The sequence below is a fragment of the Accipiter gentilis genome, chromosome 32, assembly GCF_929443795.1.
Source record: "Accipiter gentilis chromosome 32, bAccGen1.1, whole genome shotgun sequence".
NCBI lineage: Eukaryota > Metazoa > Chordata > Aves > Accipitriformes > Accipitridae > Astur > Astur gentilis.
This window is the reverse complement of record NC_064911.1, coordinates 4,354,101-4,374,593: the sequence shown is the minus strand read 5'-3', so window position 1 is coordinate 4,374,593 and position 20,493 is coordinate 4,354,101. Positions and strand designations below refer to the sequence as shown.

Below are 20,493 nucleotides of genomic sequence, written 5' to 3'. Positions count from 1 at the left end.
ACCTTCCCCGCAGGTCTGGAAAGCTGGTCATGGGCGCTGTGGTTTAAAGCATAGTAGTTAGATGCCTGGCTGCTCGGATACTCATCATCTCGAAAGAGCATCTTCAGCGTACAGCCTGGCAGCTGGGAAGACAAGAGGTCAGAGTAAAGTGGATAAATAACTAACGCATAGACAGACATAGTGTCAAACCTGACCTTGAATGAAATTCCCACTGCAGGCAATACAAATGTTACCTGAGGAAAGGTTTATCTTCTGACTGCACCAAAGGTAGCAGGACATCCAGCGTCCCTGATCAAAACCAGCATAAACTTGGGGGAAGGGGGAGCAGTTTTATTATTCACAGAATAAAAAGGGTTCTTCTTTCTCAAGCTCTTACTGTTGCCAACTGAAAATACCATTCTTTGTGTGGGTTTAGTACATTTGTTTCTGGCCCCTTTTGTCACCTCCTGTTATTCAAGGAGGCTATAAGGCTGGTTTGGCTTTCCCTGCGATGGGCACAGTCCCACTGCCTCCGCTTATGCGTGACTGATTCCCCTGACTTCTGCCACTGTGGAGAGGTGCACACCAGCTACGCTGTACAAACAGCAGCATCTTAGAGGGTCAGTGCGAGCAGAAGTTTCATCTACTAATTCTAAGGATGCACAAATCTGCAAATAATTAGCTTGTCAAGAGCCAAACTGTCAGGTACTTACACCTACTTATTTCTTAACAGTAGTGCAGCAGCAGAATATATTCCAGCACCTTAGAAATTACTCTCAGCTATCCTGACCAAAAGAATGACTGCCACCCATGGTAGCCTGAAACTGCCTGTGGACAGAGAAGTAGTACCTAAGCAGATCAACACAAGGTGAAAAAAGTTGGGTTTTTTCAGCTGTGATACCTAAAAGTGTTCCTACAGGGAGTAAATTCTTAGCAGGCTAACTCATGTAGCTTTTCAAAGGCATATAGGAGCCACAGTAAAAATTCAGACAGGGATACGAAAAAAATTTCTTTTTATGAAGCACAAATGTTAAAGTGTAAATGTACAATGCAGTAACTTTTAAATGTAATTTTTAAAAATAAGTGTAGTATTCAATAATGGCACAAAATTACATTAAAAATTAGAAAGATGTGTATTTAATGCCTTGATTCACAATAAAAACTCTTTTGTGAGTATTCTTATCTCTGCCTCCATTATTTCAATTGATCAGCTTTCCCTGCACAAACATAGAAATCAGTTCACTGACTTGAATATAGCAATCCATCCAGCAAAACAGGTTTCAGAATGATCCATCAACAGAGCTAAAGAATAAAAAAGGAAAATTAAAAAAGCAGTCTGGTTGAGTGACCAGCCACTTACAACTCCTTGTAAGGCAAACTAACTTCTCACTTGAGTTAGAGAAAATATTTACTTTATAACAGCTAAAAGGTATAATTCACTATCAAACTGCAAAATGAAATAACTACTCTTTCTGCTGCATCTGAACAGTCATTTTGTTTCTCTGTGGATAATTCAGTCTGAATCATACCTGGAGCAACCTGGAGAGATCAGAGAAATATTTGTTAAAAATGAGTGTTGTGTATTTTCAGTGTTCAGGCATATACTCACAGAATGTTAAGAAAAGAAAAAGACAAGATCTGTATGTTGAGTCCAGAAATAAAAGTTGGACAACTTCGATTCATATGTTAAAGTAATAGTGGTTCTCACTTATTCATCTTCTTATGTATTCAGTTTTTTGGTCCATGTCTGAATCTGATGAGTCACTTTCATCAGAAGAACAGGAGGAATTTTGCCATTCACGAGAGCTGCTATGACAGTGTAGTTTCTGCACACTTTCTGTGTTATCCAGTTTTGCTTCAAAATCAAAAGTACATTGCCAGTCAACTGGACCTTCTTGGGATGAAAGAAGAGCTGCAGAACTATCCACATTCTCTTCAGAGGTTCCCAACAGCACAGTTTTCAAGTTAATGGTAAAGCAAGCACTGTTCCTTTGTCTAGAAGAATAGTTACAGTTTACCTCAGAGAAAGGATTAAGTAACTCACTACTTGTGTTGTCTTCTTCAATGTCCATCTCATGCTCTTCAAAATCTTCTGGGGCAGCATCTGGATTTTCACTTGCCTGGCTGCTGCTGTTGTCACATGTACTATCTGTAGAGTACTGCACAAATACATTTGTTGTGTCAGAGGAATGAGGTACTTGACTTATGATACCCCGCCTTGTATAGTCATGATTACTTATGGCATCGCTGTCACTGTCATCACTGTCATCTTCATCACTGATGCCACCAATGGATTCATTTGCCTTTTTTTTAACCTCTTTGTGAATGATCTCTACAGAGGCTATTTCTTCAGATTCAAATGTCCAAGGTGAATAGGCTAACGTCCTAATGAATACCTAAGAGAGCAAAGTGAAAAAAATTGTCCAAATTTGCACACATGCACAGAAAAATATGAAAAAATACCCCCAGTCATGAGGTCATCAAACAAATGATCCTTTATGTGGCACATTTTTTGCTTTTTCCGCAGAGTTCAGGGCATCTAGGATTGTTCCCTCCTCCGTTCCTGTAAATATGACAGCCTTCACTACAAATCAAGGCACATTGCATTAGACAGCCTCAAAGAAATGACACTAGTGCCAAGCAGTTATCAGCTATGAAATGTTTCAATTCTAATTTTTAAGACATCTTTCTAAGAATAAAAGCTCATTTTAGACATACACCTTAAACCTGAGGTGAGTCTTGCAACTTTCTATTAGCTCTTGCAGTTACCGTGCAAAAGAGAAACCTTACATGGATGATCAATTTTAATGTCCTTTAGAAATGTATAATTTGAAGCAACAAACTATATAACAACCTAAGTCCCATTTTCTCAGTTTTACTCTTCACTTCTGAGGATTACTGAACATTCAAAGCATTGGGGGAAAATGTTGACAATAAAAAAAAGTAACCTTAGACACTATTTGGCAAAGTCATGTTCAGCAATCTTAGGGATATGAAGGTAATGACATAGCAAAGGACAGAAACATGAGGAAAAAAGTCTTAGAGAAAGTTGATACCAATCTACTCTGGATATGTTTGTAGAAAATGGAAAATACTTACACCGAAAAACTCCACAGAACTAAGTGTAAAAGAAGTCAGAGACTATAAAAAAAAAAAAAAAAGAAAAAAGCAAGCAAGCACAGATGGATAGAACAAGTCCCAGAAATCTTGCTATTTTTGCTTGAAATTTAGTGGCAGTTCAATCTCTTCTATTAAATAAAAAATTAGTGACTCAGGACTGGCTTCCTCAAACACTAAAATGTGACACTTGATCACAGAAAAAGTCAAAGAAACATTATTTTATTCAAAATAGTGGAACAATTTGAGTGATGTATTACCATTACCCTTCTTTCTTCCTTGAATACTCCTTAATCATGGACTTTTTTGCTAATCACTGTATATGACTACTGAAGGTGACGCAGATACTGTTTGCCTTGTGTACCTGCCCATCCTCCCCCCTACCCCAGCACCAAATAAGTTTTCTTTCAGGGCTATGTTGTTTCTTTTCTTTTCCTTTGCTTTTTTTTGTTTTCATCCAACTCCAATATTCAGGTAGATCATGACAGCGTGGTCCAAGATTTAGTTTCTAAGATACTATGCCAGCTCTAGATTCTGGCAGAGATAACGTGCATATAAATATCTTTTTTTTTTTTTTTTTTTTTTCCTACTAAGTGTTCCACTACCAGGCATCCTTTTCACTAATGCCTGTTTATATCTGAATACAGCAATAAATCATTCCTGAGACTGGAGAAGGAAGACAGACATCAGGCTACCCAGAGAAGTGATCCTGAACTCGCTAGAAACAGTTCTGGAACTAAGATACTTTTCTGGCAGGAACATATCCGCACATCTATGGTATGAGATACCTGTGAAACTGGAAGACTGGGGACCTGCAAGGTATATCTTATTTCAGTAAAGAGGATTTTAAATTTGACTGAGAAGCTGTAACTGTTGATGTTACAAAGCAGACTCAGGTTTCCTGAAAAACAACATGCTTTAAACACTGCTTCCTCAAAGCAGTGTCACATCTCTACGAAGGTCTTTGATGGTCTGCCCTTTGTCACCCTGTTGATGTGAACTGAGAGTAAGCTCTTATTTGCTGTGTGTGAGATCATTTCCAACAGCCACTGAGATCCTGCTCTTACCAAGCCGCTGAGCTTTTTACTTTTAGCACTTCTTACATGCTGTCCTTGACTCCTTTTGTGGACAATAACCATGAAGCATAGCTTTAGAAAAAAATAAGTCTTAAGAACACAAACAGTGACTCTTTTCTTCTCCAGACGTGCCTAAATAACTGGCCCATCTTTTGGGGATAGTGAGACCAAAACTCCCAAATCTCAGCCATTTTTATGCATCACTACAGGAACAATATGCTGTCCTGATTTTGGCTGGGATAGAGTTAATTTTCTTCAGAGTAGCTAGTATAGGGCTACATTTCAGATTTGTGCTGGAAACAGTGTTAATAATTCAGGGATGTTTTAGTTATTGCTAAGCAGCGCCTACACAGAGTCAAGGCCTTTTCTGCTTCTCACCCCACCCCACCAGGGAGTAGGCTGGGGGTACTCAAAAAGTTGGGAGGCGACACAGCTGGAACAGCTGACCCCCACTGACCAAAGGGATATTCCATGTCATATGACATCATACTTAGCCTGTAAAACAAGGTGAAGAAGAACGAAGGGGAGGACGTTCGGAGTGATGGCATTTGTCTTCTCCAAGTAACTTTTACATGTGATGGAGCCCCGCTTTCCTGGAGATGGCTGAACACCTGCCTGCTGATGGGCTGGCAGGTATATGCCCCAATAGAGACCAAAGCTTCCTGACTGCTGAAAGGAAAGAGTTAAACTAGAAGCCGTGGTTCTAGCTGCCCAGCCCAGATGGGAGTCACATACACAGAGTGCCCTAAGTCACATACCACAGCTACCTGAGCCTGGCAGAAAAACCTCATTAAATGAAACACCTCAGTTAAGAGAAGTCTCTAGACCCCTGACCATAGATGACCACAAGCCCCGATCCAACCTAAGGTATAAATGAAGCCTGCTGGAAGACTCCTTGGAGCCAGTCTTCCTCAGAGCAGCAGGTCTGCAGTCGGAGACTCTCCCCTTAGATCAGGACGTTGTCTAAGGAAACTCCCTGGGGTTGAGTTCCTCACCCCATCGGTGAGTGATATGTGCATTCTGAGTCATTTTAAGCTTAGACGTAGTTACAGTTCACGTAGCGATAGTTCCCAACTGACATCCTGAACCTGTAGATAAGTCGTGGTTGTCGCACTGTTTACAACCAAATATCCCTGTTCAATCTGGCTGTTATATCTCAATACTACATAGCATTCCTGTTCAATTTGACCACTGCATTTTGATATCATTAAACAAAACTGACTTTAGAAACATATTGCTGTTGGCCTAGTGTTTCTGCAACAGATGGGAAGTAGTGAATGAATTCCTTGTTTTGCTTTGCTTGTGCACATGGCTGTTGCTTTACCAATTAAACTGTCTTTACCTCAATCCACAAGTTTTCTCACTTTTACCCTTCCGATTCTCTCCCCCGTCCCAATATGGGGGGAGTGAGCAAGCAGCTGTGTGGTGCTTGGTTGCTGGCTGGGGTTAAACCACAACATACGCCCATACCCAACTGGGTCTTAAAGCTACCTTCTGTCTTTTCAGCTTGCTTTCCTATGGAAACGTGATAAAGAAAAGACCTTGAAGGGAAGTTTAAAATATTTGCTTTCAGTTGTAGACTCTTGCAAAATGCCTTTAAACTCCAGCAACCAGGGACCTGGCTAAACTATCCTCAAATCTTCAAATCCTCAAAACACTCTGATTTTTGGTGTAATAAATGTAAAAATATTACAGGTGTAATTGATTTTGTTCTTAGAGAGGAGTATAATGCTGCAGGGTGAAATAATGGAGGCAAAATGTGCCAGAAAATGTTTTTCTAAGGAGCAATGGATACACATTGCTCCTGAATGCTTTCAGAGAATCCTTCCCGGTGGAGAACAGGTCTTCTCCCTATTCACTTCACCTAAGAACTGAAGTAGGGTTTTTTGTTTTGGAGTTATTGCCCTGGCTCAGATAGTAGAAGAAATTTGTCTGCTGCTAGAAGGATTTACATATAAGGTAATTTTCAAAGGGCAAGGGGTTATTTGTCCTATGCTGGGTGCTCTGTGTCCTATAAAGAGTTCATTTAAAGTCACTTTGGGGGGGTTCTCCCCTTCACTGCTGCTGCCCCCTCTAACTTCACAGAATCACAGAACAGCCCAGGCTGGAAGGGACCTCTGAAGGCCATCTGGTCCAACCTTTCATAGAAAGGAAGCCTAGATGAGGTTATCTAGCACCCTGTCCCACCATATACTGAAAACCTCCAGTGATGGGGACTCCATCACATCCTTGGGGAGGTTGTTCCAGTGACTGATTGCTCTCACTGTAAAAAATGTCTTTCTTACATCGAGATTAAACCTCTCATGGTGCAACTCGTACCCATTGCCCCTTGTCTTGAGAGCCTCTATCCTGTTTGTACCCTCTCTTTAAGTACTGGAATACTGTAATGAGGTATCCCCTGAGCCTTCTCTTCTTCAGGGAGAGAAGACCTAACTCCTTCAGTCTTTCCTCACAGTGCAGGTTCTCCAGCCCTTTGCTCATCTTCGTGTCCCTTCTCTGGACCCTCTCCAGTCTGTCCACATCTTTCTTGCACTGTGGAGACCAGAACTGGACATGATACTCCAGGTGTGGCCTGACAAGCACTGAGTAGGGTGGGATGATCACATCTCTATCTCTGTTAGTAACTTGTCACAGAAGTAGCAAGAAGTGGTTTTGAAAAAGACTGACTATTTCTTCTGCAGAACAGACATGATTTAGCAGCCTACAGACTATCTTTAACATAAGCAAACTACAAATTAAAACCTTATATGTACTTATATAACTTGTACCTGATGCACAGGATTAGAAATTTGAGATGGTAAACTTAACAGGAAGGTTAAATATGAGAATTATTACGTACCAAGGTACGTGGAAGTGATTTTTTTTGAAGAATATAACCTCCTGCATGCATACACTTCAGGGCACCAGCTACCATCAGTGAAAAACATATAGCACCTGCAATTCCAACTGTATGATAATCTGCAAATGAAACGACCAAACAAGCAAACATATATGAATGAAGTTTCCAATGACCACATTTCATATTTCACATTCAGAACAGCTATTTAGAATCACAGAATAATTTTGGTTAGAAGGGACCTCTGGAGGTCATCTGGTCCAAAGTCAAAACAGGACCAAATCTCAAATTAGGTTCAGGAATTAAAAAAAGAAATTATTCTACCTTTGATAACTATTTATGCAGTTAGAGGAGCTTTGTATGGCTCACAGGATTAAGAATAGATTTGTAGCCCCAAAGTGGATGGGATTTTATATTTCACTTATAAATTCCCACAAAGGTTATCACTCAGAACGTACTTTCTCTCTTATTATTTTTAGGATTGACTTGTAAATCTTCCTATGTAAAAAGAAAACACTTGCACATAATCAAGTCAGACAATCCATTCCTGCACCACAGCAGTTACCTTGTTGAGCTACAGAGTCTGCAGTTACACATTTCCAGGCTGATGGGATGGAATGTTTGTTTAGAGATGCAGAGACCATAACAGACACACAGTAATTTCTATTTGGATACAATTCTTCAATGACCGTAGTAAAAATTTCTTCAGTGGTTTTCTCACGTGGCCTCTGCCGTGAAAGACAACGTTTTAAAGTTAGGTACTTGCCTAAAAAGAGATCCCCAGCCACTGATAAAACATTATGGCTATTTCAGAGAAATGCAGTAGCATGTGAAACCGCAAAAACTGACACAGCAACTCAGGGGTTTACCTAGACAACTACTTCATCTCTAGTTCTAGCAGATGTGAAGATGCCTACCTTAACCCTGTTTGTGAAATATTGTATTATCAAAGATAAACTGCCTTCTGTCTCCAACTGTTGGTCACTATATGTCCCCTTGAAGTAGCCTCACAAAGATTCTACAGATTTGAAACTGCAAGTGATACTCTGATTCAGAAATCAGGGGAAAAATATTCATGGCAGGCAAGCTGTGATTCTTCTGTGACGCATGGCAGAATGAGTTAGACAGATTAAATTCCCAACAGGTACCTGTCTGACCTGCTGTTCAAAACTTCCACTACAGGCAGTCCATGCTCTAGTTAGGCAACTTATTCCAGTGCTTTGCGAGCCCAGGTATTAATATCTCTCTTGGTGTTTAACCTAAAGTCTGCACAATTGCTAATTTCACTTCACTGTTTTCAGTCACAGCGAATGGTTTATTTTCTCCTTTTCTGTAGTAAATGTTTACGTACTCAGAGACTCTGGCCTCTAACTGTTCTATGCTTGGTTACACTAAGCAGTGCCCTATTATTCCAGCATTTCCTCACAGATCATGTGTCAGGATCCCCCAGAGTCCTCACTGCTCCTTTTTGGATCCTGCTCAACTGGTCTGTGCCTTTTCTGAACCCCAGACTGGTGCAGGGTAGGTGGGCTTTACAAGTACTGAGTATATAAAAATACAATTTTTTTTTTTTCTCTCTCAGCAACATGTGAGTCACATTTAGCTTGTAATATTACAGAATGCTCTCATCCCTTCTGGCAAAACTGCTGCCCATATAGCTGTTACCACTCTACTTACTACACAGACAATTATTCTTAGGTGTTATGCCTTGCATTGGTCCTTATTGAATTATCTCCTATTATTTTGAGATTATTCTTCATTTTGTGATGATAATTTTAAGTTCTAATCATGCCTATTTACCTCTATTTCAGCATATTAAAAAAGAAAAATTAAATACTACCAGACCCAGAATAGGTTGTTTCAGAAACTAACTGGATACATGTTTCCAGTTTAACAGAAAACTACCGAACTGCTTTCTCAACATGTTTTCCTATCAGCTGTGTATACACCTGCTAGTAGTTTCTGCTAAACTGTCTTTCCCTTGTCTTACCAGACAATAGTCACCTAAACCAGTGCCCTGTGCTTTATTTCAAATAAGGATACAGGACAACTAGTATTCCTCTTCTACACCTGCTACTCTGCAGTAAAAGGAAGCTAAGATTATGTTGGCCATTCTTTTTGTTTTCTTCTAAGCATGTTCTATTCACATATTTGCTTCTGTGAATCTGCCAACCATGAGAGTCATTTTATGCTTTCTGTATTTCTCCCCTAAAGCACAAATAAAACAGAAAGTTCTTTACCTTATGCTCTCCATCAAGTGTTTTCAGTGTTATACCATAATCAAGCTCTTTATATATATCAATTAAAGACTGTAGCTTTTCATTTTTTCTGGCATGAGAGGTTGGCAGCTTTATTGTAACACTTATGCAGTTTAGACAGGAACTGATATTAACTTCTGGTGGTCCCAGGAACGCTGTTGATAAAAAAAAAAGAGAAAAAAATGATGGAAAAAATATATACTACGTATTCAGTACCAATTCTATTTCAGTGATGGATATATAGCTGACTAATCAGATTCCAGAGTATGTCACTGTTGTAAATCCACAAGGCCTTGCAATATTTAAGTTCCACGGTCAAATGATCTTTTCCCCCACGACTAGATTTTAAAAACAGAAACCAGTGGAGAGGAGTGAAGTAGGAAGGTGACAAAGGCTTTGCTTCAGCTCCACAGAGATGTGAGCTTTTTATCTATTTGAGAGGAAAACTGAGGTTAATGTATAGGAAAAGCTGATTACTTTCTTGCTCATCTTCATCTTCTAGTCACTCTCGGGAAGGAATTTTTGTAGAAATTCAGCAGTGTGTAGCCCTGCATATATTCATACTGGTTGCAAGGAAAGCTATAGACTGTCAAGTTTAGACTTGACAGCTGAGCTCTGAAGACTAGAAACTCTAGTGACAGTAGGACAGAGGACCTAGCAAAACACTGTTACACTTCTGTGAGACTTCCACTGAGTTCAAAGTAATCTCTCCAGTTCAGGTCCTCAGAACATATATGTGTTTGAAGAGCCATGCACACAAATTGTCTTCTCTCTCCAAAACCACATATCCCTCAAGATCAGAGGAACTTCCGTAGTGAATCAAGCCCAAGATATTCTTTCCTCCAACACAGGAAAGAAGTAGGAATGTTGGAAAATGGTGTGAGACCAAACTATCTTCATAATCCTCCATTTCTGCATAGTACAATGGGGGGGGGAGGGGGGGGGGGGGCGCGGGGGGACACCATGAAAATTTAGAGTTTGCATTTCACTTTTGTCTCTTCCAGAAGCATGTACATTTTGATCAAGGCGGAGACTGGTCTGCCAACCTCTGCAAAATTCAAGAGAGCCATATACATTTGCTAACTACTTCTATTTCTGAAATAGGGTAGAAAGCAAAAGAAAAAGTTTAATGCTTAAAACAAATGTGAGCTTTCATCTACTCTCAAACAGGAAAGCATAGAATCATAGAATCATTCAGGTTGGAAAAGCCCTTTAAGATCACTGAGTCCAACTGTCAACCATGCCCACTAAACCATGTCCTGAAGTGCCTTGTCTACACGTTTTTTTAATACCTCCAGGGACAGTGACTCAACCACTTCCCTGGGCAGCCTGTTCCAATGCTTGACAACCCTTTCAGTAAAGAAATTTTTCCTAATATCCAATCTAAACCTCCCCTACCACAACTTGAGGCCATTTCCTCTCATCCTATCACCAGCCACCTGACAGAAGAGACCAGCACCCACCTCACTACAACCTCCTTTTAGGTAGCTGGAGAGAGCGATAAGGTCTCCCCTCAGCCTCCTTTTCTCCAGACTAAACAACCTCAGTTCCCTCAGCCACTCCTCATAAGACTTGTGCTCCAGGCCCCTCACCAGCTTGGTTGCCTTTCTCTGGACACGCTCCAGCACCTCAAAAAGCATGTCCTAGTCAAATGGTTGCACACTTACTCCTTTCTCATCTTTTGATTTAAGTTACAAACATTAGCTTAAATCTGGTTACAGTCAAATGTGGTTGTTCTCCTGGTTCTTTGTTATGAAGCCTTTCTGTCTTTGCTCAAATCCATCTGTCAACAGGCGTGAGATTCCACCATAGGTATTTGAAGGTACATATCAACTACACCCAGTACAGAAATATCTCAGAATATTGATTCTTTCCTATTCAAGCACTGTAAAACAAGAAAAGACTGCAGGGTTCATCTAAGTCTTGTGCCCTGGAAAACATGACTTCACTCAATGGCTTTGGTTTGAACTAGAGAACTAATAGCAAAACAACCAATTTCAATTTACAAGTTGCCAGCTATGGACAATCAATCAGAGCAACCTGACAGTTTGTTCCAGTGGTCAATTCAAAATATGCCTCTTGTTCCCAGCTAAAATTTATCTAGCTTCAGCTTCCAGTCAGGGCATGCTGTTATGTTTTGTTTACAAGACTGAAGAAGCCTGCAATCATATTAACTAGTGGTCAACACACCTTCTGATCCTTCTCTTTATTAAACTAATGGCTGAAAGACTGAAGGCCTCCACCTCAAAGGGATGCTAACAAATCCTTCAGTTATCCTTGCTGTTATTCACCCCATCCCCTCCAATTTTTCATCATTTCTGAGACTGTAAGTGGACACAGCAGTGGCTACCTCTGTGCTGAATTCAGAGGTAATATGACCTACTTCTCTGTAGTCCTCCAATTGTTCCTCAATCTCTGTTATTTCAAAACTGAATACTAAGTACAAGGGGGAAGCCACCTCTAGCCTTAGAAGATGTCACAGCTAATAAGCTGCTTCTTTCAGCAAGAAAAGGGAAAAGAGCAGGCTGATGAACAAACAAGTAAATCTCTTCCCCTACACCTACTGCAGACATGGTATTTCTTTAACTCTTAACATTGACTACCTGAAGACACAAAACCAGTGTTGTTGTGGGTTTGTTTTTTTTTAAGTTATCTACCTTATGCACTTAGAGATTTTTGCTTTGTGCTTGTCAATGCTTGACACGATGCTATTTCCTCTATATTTATGTATATATTTTACTTCAAAACCAGAGCCTCATCCATTTATCAGAACTACTGTAGCCACTAATTTTAGAAAGCTATCTACGTATTCTGTGTCTTGTAACTGACATGATAGATTGTATACAAATTCATATTCTCTTAGATAAAGGAATAAGCTACTGACCAAGTTAGTTTAGAGTGTCTTACTGTAAAGCTAGCAGAATAGCATTTATACATCAGCTACGAATAAAAACTACTAAAATGAGCAAATGCAGACAGAGAACTTACTGTCACTAAGTGGCACAAAATGAAGTACAGAAGAATTTAACACTTCAGTTCCTGTGAATCTCTGAACCAATACAGAATAGTAAGCAAAAATATCTTTAAAATCTTCTGTCAGATTACAGGAGAGCTGTGTAATATCTGAACATTGTTTAGCAGTCTTCCAGTTCCTGTAAATCAAAACAAGTTTAAAAAAAGATCAAAATAATCTGTCTGGATTCTCTGATACAAGAAAGCATGGCAGGGGAGAGGGGAAAAGCATTTCTGAGTAGAAAAAAAGACAAACAAGAAAACGCCAGCCTTAGTATTTTGAGTCAATAAACATTGAAAGTAAAATTTGTGTCTTATAAAGTAAGACTTGCCTGCGGTCAGTGTACAGCACACGATAGTATGTTGGCACAGTTGGATCACTTTTTGCCTGCCAGGACAGAATGTGCTGAAAATTGTAAGATTGCATTTGTAGGTTGTGAGGTGGCCCTCCCAGAAACCTTTCTAGAAAGGGGAAAAAAAAAAAAGAACCAAACAAAAACAACCCACCAGTATGAATGGCAAACAAATGTGAGATTGCAGCAATTCTAATAAATAAACCCAATTAGACCAGCCCAATATTTGCCCCCAGATAAAGCAACCATAAAACAGAGTTCAGCACAATAGAAACAACAATGAAAAGGACTGTCCTCCTGTATTATATTTCTATTAAGTTCTTTCTTCAAAAAGCATGAAGTTTTAAAATGATGCTTGGTGAGAACAATGGCAAGTTTTTTGAACTGTGTTAGGAAAAGCATTTGAAAAACAATAAAAACTCTTACCAGGCAAGCTGCAACAAGCTGTAGACAGAATGCTGATATACACTGAAAAATGAAACTATGTATTAATATATTTGTATGTCTACAATATCCGATTATTAGCTTACTATTGGCAATATTAATTTGCAACAATAGAGATGATACTCAGTATTCCCTCAGTGGAAGTGTTTCTTTCTTTCACATCATCTTCCCACTACTTTGCTCTACCCTTCCCTCCTTCCTCAGAGTATGGGATGTCCCCTTCCGACCTCTGTCATAAATTCACAGCTCCTAGGAGCTAGCTCTTCAATAACTACACTGTGGTTCAGGCTTATGCTGATCCCTGCCAGATGAGGGTCAAGACTCAGCGTGAATAAGTGTACTTAAGATGTTCCTATCAAATATTGTCTTAGAGGATTCTGACTATATTTCAGGTAGCTCACTGTCTATTAAATAACTCTTAAGTCACAACAAGAATCTTAAAACCGGTCTGGGAAAAGACACTATTACTGCTTGAAGAACACTATTGAATCAGCTTCACAGATATCCTTCTTTGCTATGCAGGGAGTCCTCGAGACTGTAGTTTAACAACTTTGGTATATTACTCACTGTCTTCAGCCAGCTAACTCCTATAACTCCCTAGTTCAGGCTCCATTTCATAACTCACTCTCTATTTTGTGTCCTGTTTCTGTAACATTTCCCTGTGGGTGTTTAACTCTGCAACATCCTATTCTCTGCTTGCAAAAGAAAAGAAAAAACACCACCGAAAGATGCTGCAACACTTCCCCTGTCACAAGGCATGGCTAAGGCCACATTCGGCCTGTCAGTTCAACAGACGTAGCAGGCCAGCAGTGTTTTGGGTATTGTCATATTTTTGGATAGAGGGTTTAGGTGTCCAGACAAAAGAGAGTTCATGGAGAAAAGTTTTAGGGAAAATAATGAAGTCACTTTACAGATATTTCCATGGAGTTCGTCTAAAGCAAGAGAAAAAGCATGCATTTTAAAATTAAACTAATAACTTCTGTGGCCAACTGAGTATGGGAGTCAGTAAGAGGATAGGTCACAAAATGCCTTTAAAATGAGGACAGGAAGTTTATATTTGTCACACTCTGTCAGTCAGGCTGAACGTCCAAGTTATGTCTTGAACCTAGCCTTCTTGCAGATTCTGACATTCTAGAGGTCCCCACATCTTCTTGTATAACCTCCGTAAGAGATTGTTCTCCAGATTCTCACTGTATTCAGAATTCTTTTCCTTGACCAAGTCAGTCTTGCATCATGTGCATCTTTCCAGCATGGTGCTTCACAACATTCTTGAAATTATTGTTCTGACCCTTCTAATTTTTTTCTCAAGATCCTTTAGCTCCCTTCCACTTTCTGAGTGCAACAAATATAAAAATAATTGTCTTGACACCTAAACCCTCTACCCAAAAATACGACAATACCCATAACATCACTGGCCTGCTACCTCTGTTGAATTGTGCTGATTAATACTGCCTTAACATGTTTTTTTATTCTCATCTCACTTAGAATGGTAACTTCTATAGCATGAGGAATGTCTTTGACTTTACATTTGTACAGCAACTAATGCAGTAGCACTCTGGTCCACAACTGAGGTTCTCAGGTGCCACAGTATGATAAATTAGAACTACCTGATGTGTCAACGAGACGTGCCACAGTAAGAATGACTGTGAAAAGAGAAAAGAAATCTGGGACATGCCTCAAAAAATTAAAACAATCTTTATGGAGGTCTACAAACAATTGATAGGACAGTACTATCACAGAATGGTTGACATTGGAAGGGACCTCCAGAGGTCATCTGGTCCAACCCCCAACTATGTGAAACACAGTACCAGAAAACATGTTCCTGGTAAAGTAGAGGGTATTCAGAATAGTGGTGGGTCAGCGGCAACTGTCCCATCCCAGACAGACTAGGAGAATTTCCTAGTGGATTAATGAAGTTATTTTATGATCCTTGTCTACTTTTGCAGAGAGTACTGGAAGAGGAAAGGAAAAAATTGCCACTCACAAGAGATATCTGCACAGAATCTATGGCTGCAGAGAAGTGCTTTAAAAATTGCCCTTTAATCAGGAGTGGGCACACACAGAAGCACACACAAATATACTTGGGCACCTAAGGTTGTTGAAATCATTTGGGACAGATACTTAACCAAGCATCTCTTATAAATCTGCCTCTTTGGACGTCTGTATCACAAACAACTATGCTCCCAGCATCCCTTCTGAAATTAGATGCAAAGAGATTAAGCAGCTCACTCAAGCTGCACATGCAGGAAGTTTATATTTCCACAAGACAGAAAACTCATGTCTCTCAAGCTTCATTTTGCCATTCAAACCACAAACATCCTCTCTCGTATGTCTTCCTTTTGCACTTGTTCTTCTACATTATTACTGAATAATAAACATCCTCTTAGAGAAGTGCAGTTAAAAGTACAACAACTGATTTCTTGCCATGTAGTAACAGATCACCTATCTGGAAAAAACATCCAGTGGGTATAACAAAGCAGTACTTTAAAAGTTATTATTCTTTACCTGAACACAAGCTCAGATTTGTAATAATTTGTGGCAGGAATTCTCCCTTCTCCGAAAGGCACACAGCCTTTAGCACATTAAGGCTATCCCCATTACAGAAACAGACAGTGTCAGCGTGCACTCTAGTAACAACACACTTCGTTGGAGCCAGACCTTCGGATTAGGAGATGCAAACAGTCTTTTGCCATTCTCTCTTATGCCAGCCACCTCACATCTGTCAGCTGTCTTGCTGATATATTTCCTGTTGACATAAATGTTTTTCTATTCTGTCCGTATTTGTGATTTTTAAATGCCTCTCCCCTATCAAAATCAAATTCTATCCATCTAGAGTTCAAACTGCCTCAGAACTTTATTTTAACAAACATGTTTAGCGAAGTTGGAGAGTTGCAAAATTTTGTTTGTTGCACTTCCATAAGTGAGGCAGACAAGAAAAAAAAAAAATCTTAGACCAAGTAACAAGGAAAATTAAGACTGGAGAAATAAAGATGGTCTGTAAACTGAATGGGGAATCTTCTTTACCATCTTATCCTTTTTACAGAATTAAATGATCCTATCCAAACAGTTTCTAACTACACCTACAGCTCAGCCAACAAACTATGTTTGTTGTGCCTGCTAATCCAGAAACTGAGGAGTCCTGAAAAAAATTAGAATAAGAAATGAAAAACAACACATCCAACTAAGAGTTCACTGGACATTGAGAGAGGCAGAATGCAGTATGCTGTTTCAAAGCATTTATTTCTTACGGGAAAATCCTGGTTTATGTACAGAATGGAGTATGTAGAATGCAATATACTAGGTACTTGATTCTGTGAATTATGCCAGGGAAAGCTCTATAATAAGATGATGGTTATTTTACTTCAGTAACTCAGGAGGAGTGTTAGTGAAAAATTAGCAGTACCACTCGTCTTACGATATAAAGCTATAGGCAACTTACCAAGTTGACAAAAATGCACTGGCCCACCCATCGGTGTTTCCATAGTGATTAAGAAACGTAACCTACTGACTGTGAAATAAACATTTTGCTTCTGTACCTGCAAATACATTTAAAAAAAAAGTCACATTCAGCAAATCATCTTAGTAAATTCCTTGCAAGTAAAACAATTTCTATGTACAAAGAATTATTTTAACCTCTTCAATGTTTTGGGGTAGGCAGTGGTACTGAAACAGTTACTGCTGGGGGGGAGGGGGGGGGCGGGCAAGGATCCTCGGACTAAATAGGCAATTTTATGACAATAGCACTTTCCTTTTTTCAAGTGGAAAGGGCTATTACTGTTTCAAATAAATACAGAAAACATCGTATGATTATTTGTATTAATTTTGCATGAAGACAGCATCTGAAAATTCTATGCCACTTACTCCAACTTATTAAATACAATGAAAATAAACACTGCTTGGCTTTATTTGAAATATTACAGGAACTCATCACTGTTGTAAAAAATGTTTCCAGAAAGACAGTAGATCAAGAGGAAGGTTTGGGAAAAAAATTAATTATAAAATTATTAATTATAAGGAAGTTATGAAGTTTTTTACAATTTTTTAATACATAAGACCTATTAGAGTAGTCCATCTCCTCAATATTATTATTTTACTCTATTTATTATCCTCAGAGCATTAATATTTGCAGGATCTGGTTTTGAATTACAGGCAAAGTACTAAGGAACAACTGTGAATCTATAGATGGCCAGGCAAGGGTATAACTATTTCCAAAGAATATTCTCCTCAAGTTTAATACAAATAAATTGGGGTTTAATTTAAAATAGTTTTAAAATACAACTTAAATTATTTTTTCTGCAGAACAAACAGCTCAAAAATTAAAATCACGACAGAGCATACTATGGTTAAACTTAACACAGTATGTTAAGTCAGGTGAATTAAAAACCCCCTTATCCAAGATGTCAATCTTCCCCTGCTCAAACTTTTAGCATGACTATAGGAAGGCACTGCATAAATGTTAAGAACCTGTAGCTGTGCAACTGATAATCATAACTCCACAGACAAAGAGAATGTTCTTTTCATTTCAGTTTGGTTCATTTTATTAACTCATTCAAGCATGAGGAATATTTAGGAGAAATAAAGTATCAGTCTTCCTCTTTTCAATCAAAATTAAAAGTGATAGATGAGAAAATAACATTTACTAGTTACAAAATCTTTATCACTGATATCAACAAACTAGAAAGCAATTAAGTCACACGTATCTATCAAATCCATTTAGCTTTGCCTGCTAGTGAATGTGACAGAAGGTAAAATAATTTGACTTTCTCATTCAGATCAAGCTTACAGATTAAACAAGTAGAAAAAAAAAATAAATCTTTCTACTTCAACAAGGGTACCAGCTTTGTTCATAAGTCACACAGAAACCTAATGTCAAATAATGTTACCTTCACAGTCATTTTAAACAAACAGTTACACCTGCAGGATCTGATTTTCCAGGCTGTTCAAAGTTTTCTCTTAAGGGGAAAACTTTCAGGATCCTGAATTCACTTAGGAAAATATTTCCTTTACATCTTAATCCTTGCAATTAATCACAAGACATGTTCAAAGCACTTCATAAACAGTATTATGCAATCAATGTATTTGCGTACCTTTGATCCTTGCTGTACATTCTGTCACAAATAACAACTATCCCACTCTTGGAATCTGAAGCAACTCGTGTACGGCTCTATATGCTGAACAACACATGTATCTTACATGATGCATATTCAAAGCCAAGTTATATGTTTAGCACCTTAGAATACGTAAGAAAAATGTGACAAAACAGGTTCATCCCCGAGTTTGCACACTTGTCTAAATCTGGACATCCTCTGCAGATCCATCAATGCCAGTGAAATTCCAGGGGAAATTCCAGGGAAAAGCCATTTCTGTCAGAACTCTGATTAGCTTTTGTTACTCCTCCTCTTCAGAGCTTCAGCAATCCCTGGAAAGAAGCCATGGAAATACTAGTGAGTCCAGCACCCACTCACCTCAACAGCCCTGGGCTCTCAGTAACTCCCCTGAGAGCTGCCTGAAGCCCCCAGCGCTTTCAAAACTCAAGCTTCACACTTCCATGTCATCTTCAGTGGCAGCTCATTTTTAACTGGAGTTCAGGCTGGGTTGTTTTGTATTTGCTTCCAGTCAGAAAAAAAGCAAGCTTTGAAGTTTTGAAAGTCACTGGCTGGTACTTCTGAAAAGCTCCACATCAGTAAAGCAGAAAACACACCCTATATTCTTTGAAACAAGCAGGTGGTGTATTTATTTATAGAAACCTATTTATCAGAATATTGAGAGAGAGACAGAGAGAGGGACAGAGACCACAGGAGATGTTTCAGGCAGAGAAGTCAGCGGAGGAATGTTCTAAACCTACACAGGTAATACAATGTATGGATCAACTTTACTACTGAAACCATGTGAACCAGGGAACCGTGCTGTGGGTTGCAATGTTATGCCCACTCCCTATTCCTGGCTTTGCTGGGGGACTTCAGGTAAGTCGCTTCTAAGGATACTGAAACCGTATAACCTTAATAATCCAAGCGCACTAACCAGAAGTCCATTTTCCATACACTGCCAGGCGTGCTCCCGGTGAGCCGGACATGCCCCTGGAGGCAGCAGAGTGGAACATGCAGCATTAAAACATCCCCACGGACTGCCCCGTGCCGCTCCAGCGCGGCAGGGGGGACAACGGAACCGCACTTGCGACAACGGGCTCGGTCAGACTCTACCGTCGCCTGTTTTTCCTTACAGATTTCTAGCCTCGAGCTACACGACTACCTGCATCAAAACCAGCCACACCGCACCTCGCAGGCTACCGCTGCGGTCAATTCTGCATTCACTGACACTGTCGCAGAAAGATTCCCAATAACCCGCTGTTTCTATGTGCGATTCGGCTGGTATTACGCCAAAACGTGCTGCGGGGAGGCGGATTTCGGCCAACAGCGACCAGCGAAGCCCTAACAGAAACCAGAGAGCCGTCCAGGCAATACCCGCAGCCGACCGCAAGCTCAGGAAGCCAGGCCTGACGCCCACGGACACCTCCCCTCGCCGAGGGAGAAGGGGGAGCACCCCGCGACGCTCCGCCGACCGCGGTCGGCCCGGGCCCTGGGGCGGTGAGGGGCTGCCCCACACCTCGCTCCGGCCGCTCTAACGGAACGCTTCCAACGCCCACACCACGGACGGGCGGACACCCACTAAGGGAAAGAGGACACACGCCACCGCCTTCCGGCCGTACCTGGCAGCAGGCGGCATCCCTGCGGGCTGGGCTCCGCGCCGGCTCCCCCCGGCAGCCCGGCCAGGCCGAGGGAGAGGTGCCGGGCACGGGCGCCGCACGGGAAATGGCGGCGGCGACGCGACGACGCTACGGCGCAGGGCGCGCGGCTGGCCCCGCCCCCGCCCCGATGCCGGGGGCAGAGGGGGTGGGGGCAGGGAGCCCACGCTGTGGGGCGATGTCTGTGAGGGCCGCTGGGCCGCGGCCGAGGGTCGCCGGTTCGTCCGGAGCGGGGTCTGCGCCTCGCCGGTGGCCGGAGGCTCCCCTGGCGAGCGCGGCACAGCTTCCCTCCCCACCCCACGCTGGCGGAAAGCGGTTTCAGCTTTTGTTTCGCTTTCTTTTACCCGGCCCGGTCGTTGGTGCTTGTCGTGAAGGGAGTCTAGGCAGAAAGCTGCGAAAGCGCTTGCTGATCGCCTTCCTCGTCTGCGGTCTCCTTGGTCCTTAGTGTTGAAGGAGCGCGGTGCTGCTGAGCAGAGTTTTGTAAATATTTGCCGTAATGGGTGTTACAGACGCTCGTGACAAATTGGAGGAGCCAATTTGTAGCGAATAAAAAAAGTCGAATTTATTAGCAAGCGATAAGAGAGCAAAACAGCGCTGGGCGGCCGGGGAGGCAGTGCTCCGCCAGGAGCTCGCAGCTTTATGTTATAGTTACATTGCTTATATACAGTGCATGCAC

The 20,493-nt window shown here is 40.8% G+C and overlaps 1 protein-coding gene and 1 long non-coding RNA gene across 3 annotated transcripts; one reads left to right on the top strand and one right to left on the bottom strand.

Annotated features, from left to right (window-relative positions):
- Positions 1-975: 975 nt before the first annotated feature.
- On the bottom strand, positions 976-19,901 carry IFNAR2 (interferon alpha and beta receptor subunit 2). 2 transcript variants are annotated; one of them, XM_049835050.1, is made up of 10 exons: positions 19,782-19,901; positions 18,163-18,494; positions 16,515-16,611; positions 13,058-13,099; positions 12,611-12,740; positions 12,255-12,418; positions 9,249-9,421; positions 7,574-7,736; positions 7,012-7,130; positions 976-2,375 (listed from the first exon to the last, which is right to left on the bottom strand). In XM_049835050.1, the coding sequence occupies exons 3-10, from the start codon at positions 16,555-16,557 to the stop codon at positions 1,692-1,694; spliced, it is 1,518 nt and encodes a 505-aa protein (XP_049691007.1). In that variant the 5' UTR covers positions 16,558-16,611; positions 18,163-18,494; positions 19,782-19,901; the 3' UTR covers positions 976-1,691. The 2 variants fall into 2 exon arrangements, with proteins under 2 accessions (XP_049691007.1, XP_049691008.1); XM_049835051.1 differs by lacking the exons at positions 18,163-18,494; positions 19,782-19,901 and adding an exon at positions 13,701-13,767 and having other exon boundaries at positions 16,511-16,607.
- On the top strand, positions 2,781-3,120 carry LOC126053200 (uncharacterized). The gene is made up of 2 exons (XR_007510296.1): positions 2,781-2,851; positions 2,933-3,120. It is a non-coding gene; the product is annotated as an uncharacterized LOC126053200 (long non-coding RNA).
- Positions 19,902-20,493: the final 592 nt, after the last annotated feature.

What these genes read in the sequence shown, in the direction of transcription:
- IFNAR2 (XM_049835050.1), bottom strand. Translation starts at nt 16,557, where the DNA reads ATGGAAACACCGATGGGTGGGCCAGTGCATTTTTGTCAACTTG. An exon ending in AGTGCATTTTTGTCAACTTG is followed by an intron (nt 13,100 to 16,514) that starts GTAAGTTGCCTA and finishes TTCATTTTTCAG; the next exon opens with TGTATATCAGCATTCTGTCT. An exon ending in AGACTCTGTAGCTCAACAAG is followed by an intron (nt 7,131 to 7,573) that starts GTAACTGCTGTG and finishes TTTCATTTGCAG; the next exon opens with ATTATCATACAGTTGGAATT.